This window comes from Gigantopelta aegis, chromosome 4, assembly GCF_016097555.1.
Source record: "Gigantopelta aegis isolate Gae_Host chromosome 4, Gae_host_genome, whole genome shotgun sequence".
Taxonomy (NCBI): domain Eukaryota; kingdom Metazoa; phylum Mollusca; class Gastropoda; order Neomphalida; family Peltospiridae; genus Gigantopelta; species Gigantopelta aegis.
In genome coordinates, this window is record NC_054702.1 from 10,967,210 (window position 1) to 10,976,108 (window position 8,899).

The window sequence follows — 8,899 nt, forward strand, 5'->3', positions numbered from 1 at the left end:
TAGAAAATATTATTTTTGTTTTCACATTCATAGACTGTTCATTCAGTATAAACAATGTGTTTTACGATACCCTCATTTTACTGTTAACTCGTTACAATGCCAAAATTCCGGGAAGGTAGTACTGAATCTGAATTAAAAGACTGCTTGTTTAATATGCTACACCATATAACCGTAACCGGCCTCTGTGGTGTAGTAGCTAAGCCATTGGACATAAGACTGGTAGGTACACGCTTCGTATCACGGTACCAGCTCCCACCCAGAGCAAGTTTGACCACTATACCGACTTCTCTTTCACTAACCAGTAACCCATTCTCCCGGACAGACAGCTCAGATAGTAGAGGTATGTGTCCAGGAGAGCGTACTTCAACCTTAATTGGATATAATCACGAAAGTAAGTAGGGACAAACATCGGCCTGCCTCTACAGGAATGGCAGCTTATAAGCCTATGGCGGGACGTAACCCAGTGTTAAAGCAGTCGGTCTAGGATCTGTTGCACCACAACATGTATATCAAAGGCCGTGGTATGTGTTATCCTGCCTGTTACAGGATGGTGCATATAAAAGATCCCTTGCTACTAATAAAAAAAAATGTAGCGGGTTTCCTCTCTAAAACTAGACGTTAAAATGACTAAATGTTTAACAACAAATAGGCGATGATTAATAAATCAATGTGCTCTCGTAGTGTCGTTAAACAAAAACAATTCGTTTATGTGTAATGAAAAAAACGGATGTTTTATTTAACAACGCACACAACACATTTTACTTACGGTTATATGGCGTCAGACATATGGTTAAGGACCACACAGATATTGAGAAAGGAAACCCGCTGTCGCCACTTCATGGGCTATTCTTTTCGATTATCAGCAAGGGGTCTTTTATATGCACCATCCTACATACAGGGTAGTACATACCACGGCCTTTGATATACCAGTCGTGGTACACTGGCTGGAACGAGAAATAGCCCAATGGGCCCACCGACGGGGATCGATCCTAGACCGACCGCGCATCGAGAGAGCGCTTTACCACTGGGCTACGTCCAGACCCATTGTGTAATGATGCTTTTGTTTGACACCCAGTAACCGAGATATGTTCGTGCCTGTTGGTTCTATTAGACCAAATAAATTCCTATTGACGACCATAGTAACAATTCTTAATAAAACTAACAGAAGCAACGTTTTAAACCACCGGGCCAGTATACATACTGACAGTGTGGTATCTCCTATTGATAATTATTCCAAGAAACTCTACTGTCACGTATCGTTTTCAGCACTTGCAGGAAGTTTACAGTACCCATCGTCTGGTCCGCACAAAATGCTAGTAGAAATTTTTATCGCCACCCCAGTTATTGACAAGTCCAAAATGTCACTAGTGTAATAATTGTTCAGGTAAAAAAAACATGTGGAACTGATGGGGCATTTGTCATATTATTTGCACAAATAACCAATGTCACATATATCCACCAATCACGGCCATAGTTACGGCTTACTCCTTAAACATTTGACGGTGCACTTCGAACTCTGACCTGACAATCACATGATTGGTACATTACAACTTATACTGAAAAAGTTTAAATTTCAAAAGGTGTCCAATCACATATTTTTTTAGGTTATTTTCTTGTATACCCCAGTATGAAATGATACTGCCAGCAGAGTAAGTGGAACTACAGAGCAGCGTCTTCAATAGTACCTACCAAAATGGATCTACAGCATAATAAATATACATGGGAATGAGCTACATCATATTTTATCCTTGCCTGGTATGTAGCATAGCTGAATAATATAACACCCATGTGTGTTTGTATACTGTACAGGGTACATACTCCAAACTGAGCAATTCAGAATACCCCACACTAGAAGAACTTTACATGGAGATGCTATGTACTGAGTGAACCACAGATATCAGGAAAATAATCCTCATAACATCAAAGTCGCACCCAATTAGTGACCAAACCACTGATGAGGCAGCTGTAACTAGTACTTAATTAATCATTGGAAGCACTGAAAGACTAATGTCCATTGTGGCAAAGTTTACAATATACACAGGGAGAATGTGTCGACATTACGAAATCTGGCTAATTTGGGGGTAACAAATGTGTTTGCATGTATCAACGCATGGAAATAAATTGCCTTCATTTAATATTACTATCCATGCACCAGCAAAGTTTGTCATTTAATTTCTGAACTCAGACTGACAATCATCATAGTTTTAAGCAAACCATTACACATTTATTACAATGCCAGCAGTGAAAAAATCATTGCAATTTGGTTTCAAGAAAGGACATGTTTCATACCACAAGAACAGAAGGCCAGTCACAAGGGGGTGGACCACATCAAAAGTGAGAGAGACAGTCAGACTTACAAAGTCAATGACTGAAAGGGTCTTACATACCAGTGCTCATGGTGTACAGGTGACACAAGTTCAGGCTTCGGATTCCTGCCGGCTTTTGCGTGAACTGCGGAATACCCCAACACAGCTGGAACCGTGTTCTGTGGCTCCGGCTGGTGCAAGGTAAACAATTACCACTGCATGACACATTGATTACAGAAAATAAAATCACTCACTAAACATACATGTAGCATATTAAAACCCTTTGAGGGCTATTTTCACCAAATATTCACTAAAATTATTACAAAGACCACGTTATCTGGCCTAAGAATAAATTGCTGAGGTTTTTCGGTCTTAACATCACCAATTTCACATTAAATAGATAAGTGTCTGCATGAACTTTACATCTGCAAGTATCAAACTATGATAAAACATCAAAGAGTAGGAATGTTGCACTATACAAAATACACACTACAGTGTAAGGGGAGATAATCTTCATGAAAAACTACATGAGAATAAATGCATAAAAGTGTAGGGAATACAGTAACAGTGGTTACTTACACTGAAGTTAAATGAGGGTACCTTTGATTAACAGGCCTGAGGCAGACTCCTACAGGCTGATTCACATGGGCAAGCTGGAGGACATGATGAACAGGGTTTGGAGAGAATATGCCCATGCCATTCCCAACTGCAATTCAGGTCGACTAGAATTCAAATTTGCCGCAGAAGAGCAAAGATATGTCTGCACCCGTCAGCAAGTCCACTGCACATCATGCATGTACAAGTCACCAACATTTAATCTGTACACAAAAACACAGACACACACACGGATAGGTAGGGGCAGACGACAAGCACAACCTAATGTCACAATACAAGTAGGCCTCACAAAAATGCCAATAAGTACGACCAATTTTCGGTTGCTGTGTACCTGCTTAAATATTCCACCATCTTCACATAAGGGCTGTCAGAAAAATAGCAATAAAGTAGCTGACACAATCACAAAGTAAATCAAGAAGACATGTATGCCAAACGGGAGGAACTTAAAGTAATTAATACAGTCAGAGGTACACAATCCAACATTATCAACATTCAATGTGACGGCATGTATAACAATGCCCTATATTCTGGCATAGGCAAAACACCGTTCCAACCTGCCACGCAAGTGGTATATACTGATGTAGAACACACTACAAAAGACAAAAAGATTATAGCAATTTCCACAAAAAACAAATTATGTTCAAACCGTCACAGTATAAATAATTTGCAAAAATGTGCGGAAAATATGTCATGTTCGTGTGACATTCCCATGGCAATGTCGATAGGAAATGAAAAGGAATGGGCTAAAGATTGTTTACTACAAATTAAAAGTGAGAACAATTTAGAACTACAATACCTGACAACAGATCTGAACACAAAGGGTTTCAAAGGTGCCACTGAACTGTATCAGGAAAATGTCACCAACTCCGAACCGCATTTTCTTCTCGACACCAGGCATCTTTCTGAAAACCAAAGAAAATTTGTCAAACATTCTAATTCAGTAGAAACAATGATGCCCGGTAGAACAAAAACAGAGAGAGAGTTAAATTACAATCTAGGTTTTCCAATGACATTGCCATGAGATGTCAGGCTGAATATGATCAAGCCTTTAAAATGCATGCGGGAAATATTTCTAAATTCATGCTGCAATATCCTACACTCGCGAGGCCATTGTGGCCTGCTATCAGGGGTTACACAACAAGTGTAAAAGATACTCACATGTCTAGAAATATTACACACAACTCTAAGAGTTGTTTCCTAAATAATAACTTTCAAATTGATACTACAGAAAAAAACGATAACACTTTAAGAGCATGTGTCGACTACCGCCTAGGCCCAAAGATACTGCAACACACCAAATTCAACACGAATACACAAAAGTGTGAGGTAGTAAACAGATCCCTAAGACATTCTTTACCGAGACACACAACATTCTCTAGAACTTTTGCCGGCAGACCTCACAGCGCAGTACACAGCATCAACAACGGGCCCGCTGAATCTGTAATACAGCTGTCACAGCGTATGGGTTGCAGATTCTCACCTGCAAGAGTACAAATTTGGGCAGTGGCTTAAAACGAAATCCATTGAGTATAAAAGAAAAAGATGTCAAACTAGAAAATCTCTGTATGCACTGTATGAGATTCAGCAGGAACAACAAACATATCAGAAAGGCATTATGCTGCAACAAAGCACCAAACACAAAAAAGCCGAGCATAAGTACGCAAAACATAAACAAATTTCAGACAAATAAAATTAAACAGTAAAAGAAAACATTGATTTTAAAAGCAGTTCGTCTCGCAGAAGACAGTGTGGTGCATGCTGTTGGTTACAAAAGCCTTGCAGTTGACATTCTTTTCTACTATTATTAGCAACCCTGGATTCCAAAACCAGGTGACTTGCATTTACGCAACAGCGAACATGACACAAATGGCTTATTTCAGAAATCCAATAGTACACAGCCATGTCTGTGGGAAGTAATTTATTCTGTGCCATGTAGGCCAGCTGATGGGCCCTCTCAACTTTTACTCTTGGGGAAGAAGGCCACACAATTGTCTGTCTCCCATACCCATCGGATGTGACACTACCCTGCCAGACAGTGCATTTGTATTTTATTATTGAAACTTTGTTCCATGTTTGAGTCTTTACACAAGTCTTTGTTTTCACAGTAATCTGAAAATAGAACACCAACATTAAAATATGAACAACATAAAATGCAAAATTAAAGTTACGTTAAAGCACCAAAATGTCAATGATTAACTGGTTCATTGTACTAATAATGTAAGTGTTCATACCCCGCCATCAACACTGTCGGCGTCCAGGGCTGAAGGAATCCATGTGACCTCCAGAAACACCACCAGCACTACAATCTGTACCTATGTAGGGCCAGCAGTGCCAAAAACAACAGAAGTGACACTAACCTGGGTGGCTTTTGCTAGTGTTGTCGATGTTGCTGACGCTGAAACTGGTGCTGAACGCGATCTGCCCTGGACAGCAGATGGAGGAGGATACATGCTACTAGGACGAGGCTGGTACGGCTTGTATGGCTGGTATTGCTGTTGCCATGCTGGTAAATAGCCATCCGGACAGGAGGAGTAGCTAAAACTCTGGAGATGTTTGGCTGCCTCGTAATCCCGAAGCTCCTGCTTGAAGGTGTTCACGAAGTGTAGAGACTCCGCCTGGAACTCGGGCCACAGGGCGTCGTCAATCTCTGGAATTGCAGCACCAAACCACTGTGCCCACTGGTGCCGCTCTGCTACTCTGGGGTCCGTGGGCACTGATATGTGCATGGACAGCTTCTCCTACATCTGACTGGACTGCTGAATGCACTCGTCCTAGCGCTGGAGGAAGGTGATGATGTCCTCTCTGCTGGACTTCCTCTTCCTCTTGGAGTCGTTCTTGGCGGCGGCTGAAGTGGCTGTCTCCCCACTAGCGGCAAACATGGCGGGTGATGAGGCTCAAGATTTGTCTACTCCCTCTTCCTCCTCCTCGTTACTGTCCTGGGAGTCTGCTAGCCGATCTGGATGTTTCTCCCAGATTTTGGACATCAGCTGGCAGCAGAAGAAAGAGGCCATATCATAAAAATGCATAGCATTTCAAAGGCAAAGCACATTTCAAAGGCAAAGTACCAAATAAAACCTAAAATTGTAACTCATAGGCTAACCAAATACCCACAAAACCCACCCAAATTTTACAAAGAAAATAGCTTCTAAATTCCCTCGCCTTTCATTTGGAATTTTTAAAAACCCAAGCCCAGGAACAATAAGAAAAACGATAACTTACATGAACTCCACCCCGACTGGGCACCATGTTTTGAGATGAAGGAGAACTTCTCCAGAATCCACTTGTCCCTGTTGGACAAACGCCCTCCCCGATTCCGATGGCCGTTTGGTCAGCTTGCCGTACTGGGTTCGGAAAATTATAAAAAAAAGAAAATATTTTTAGTGAACATTATAACTGTATCAGATTTGCATATTTAAATATTGAAATCCCCTTACCCCTTTCCATGTAAAAATATTTCTACAAGAAATGGTGTGTGTGGAAATCCCCCCATAAAAAAAATAAAAAAAATACCCCCCCCCCCCCCCCCCCCCCCATTTTTTTTTAAAATAAATAAATAAATAGAACAAAACTGAAAAAGTTGTTTTTACTTACCGTTGCAGATGCCCAGCTCTTGAGCCTTGTTTCTCCAGAGGGCGGTCTTCCTCTCAGCCAGCTTGTAGTCAGCGTGGACCTTGTCGTAGACAAACTCATGCTCCCGGAACCACTGGATGACATCATCAAACTGCTCTGAAGTGAGATGAAGGGGCTGTTGCTTGACTCTCTTCTTTTTCTCCTCTTCCTTCTCTGCCTCTTGTACAGGAGGAGGGGGTACACCCAACTCCCCAACATCACTCTCTGGGTACTGGGACTGTGCCACCTTGGCTGGACGCTTGGGTGCATGTGGCATTTTGTAGTAGTAGTAGTAGTCTGTCTACAGCAGCTGCAAAGTGGAATGAACAAGCTCACGAGCGCCGGGGTTTACTACGGGTAGCTGATCGTGGCACGTTCTAGACCGTACTAATCCGTTGCAATCACTACTATAACTGTAGCGAACCGTTGTTATCCGTAGTGCATACGCTGTGACACATGACATTCCGTACAAAACTGTAATAATCCTTAGCGATCCGTAGCGACCCGTAGCGCTCCCCGTTGTCAACTAACCCCTATCCTTAATAACCCTTGGTTTATCCGTCGACAACTGTAGTTAAACCGCAGTGCATCCGTAGGGGACCACGAATAGACCACTATCCGGGGGTCATCCGTTGGTTTTTCATCCGTCGTGTATCCGGTCTGACGATCCTTGACAGTGTGACCGGGGCTTAAAAGAATCAGCTGTTAAAAAGAAAAAAGAAAAAAGAAAAAAACCTACTATATCTTATGACAAAACCAGACACGAGATAGTGAACAAAACCGTTGAACTGATTTTTGGCATGCTGTATATAAACAAACACTACATTCTATAGAATACACCAAACATTCCCATCATACTTGTATTTTAAAGATTAAAAACTGAATTTTATTAAACAAACCTAATAAAAAAATTATAGTGGTTTATAGTGGTATAAATTGATGTTAAATGTAAAAATACGGGAACTGATAAGGTAAACCTCACGTTACTTCGTTCATATTTTAAATTTTGGGCAATACATGTACTGTAAATCGTATGAAACATAATTTCTTTCATCCTCAGGTATATAGGACAGAGCTACCCCATAAAAGAAAGCTATGTAAGACATTTCTATCTTACATGGGATATCACGCGCTTGCGTTTAACATGACGTCGTTGGTAATATATGACGTCGTTGGTAATATATGACGTCATATTAATGTGAGATGGTGACGTGAGGTCATTAGACACAGCTTTAAATTAATATTTTGTTATTAAAACTTTCATTTTAAAAGATATCTAGTTTATTTGTAGTGTTAAATTTTAACACATGAAAAAAATGGCAAATACGATAGGGAGTTTATTTATAATAAAATGGTTAAATAAAAAAGTTACTTGTTCAGCCATATTTTTCTGTTGGTGTAAAATAATGGTGTATTTACCGAATGAATGAGAGAAAAAGACTCCATCATATGCGGTCATGTGGAACAGAAAAAGTACACCCTCGGTGGTGAAAATTTCGACCATGGGACTCGGCAAGCCTCGTCCCAAGTAGAAATGTTCACCACCTCGGGTGTACTTTTTCTATCTCACATGACCACATATGATGGAGTCTTATAGTCTAACATCCCGACATGTGAAATACGAACAATTACCCAGTAGGCCTATCCGAAGTTTCAGCTCTCTATAACCAATATTCATCATCGGTGTCTAGCCGTGTTTACATGCGGAGGATGATCGAAAGTGTGACCAAACAGTTTGGGCCGTTGTGGAATCGTAACATACTGAAACTTGAAAAGAGAAGAAAATGTAATAACGCCTTTAACAGATTTTGTATTCTGGTATTCAATAAATAACCCACAAATTTGTGTACACGCGTTAAGGTTATTGTGTGCTTTATAGCAACCTCATACATGCAATAACAATAAAGTTGAAGTTTGTTTTGTTCAAGGACACTGTTAGGCCTTTTATGGTGAACACTAGACAGGATTTCTCCCGAATATTCCATGTTTCTTGCACAAAGCATGTAACCGCTGCAACAACTGTTTGGTTGCATTTCTACGAGCTGTTTTATGCACAAATTTATTACTCCAAACAATCCATGTCACAATAACTTTTGCCTTTTAGTATATATGAAGCTCGCTACAGTTTCGCATATCGCAATTTTTATATGATGTTTCCTTGTAATATATTTTACCAGAAATAAGCTGATGTCTTTGAATAACTCTCTCCTTTTTTTAGTAAATTGAAGAAAATAGCCACCCCCATCCCACCCCACCAGCGGGTTCCTCCCTGAATATATGTGTCGTCCTTGACCTTCTTTTTTTTTTTTTTTAAATAATATGAAATATTTTTGACGATTTAATGGTACCCTTATTAAATATATAGTAAT

At 40.3% G+C, this 8,899-nt stretch overlaps 1 protein-coding gene across 1 annotated transcript; it reads right to left on the bottom strand.

Moving 5' to 3' along the window:
- Positions 1–4,311: 4,311 nt before the first annotated feature.
- LOC121371318 lies at positions 4,312–6,263 on the bottom strand. Its single transcript, XM_041497122.1, has 3 exons — positions 6,141–6,263; positions 5,279–5,908; positions 4,312–4,401 (listed from the first exon to the last, which is right to left on the bottom strand). The coding sequence occupies exons 2-3, from the start codon at positions 5,645–5,647 to the stop codon at positions 4,339–4,341; spliced, it is 432 nt and encodes a 143-aa protein (XP_041353056.1). The 5' UTR covers positions 5,648–5,908; positions 6,141–6,263; the 3' UTR covers positions 4,312–4,338.
- Between the last annotated feature and the right edge of the window lie 2,636 nt (positions 6,264–8,899).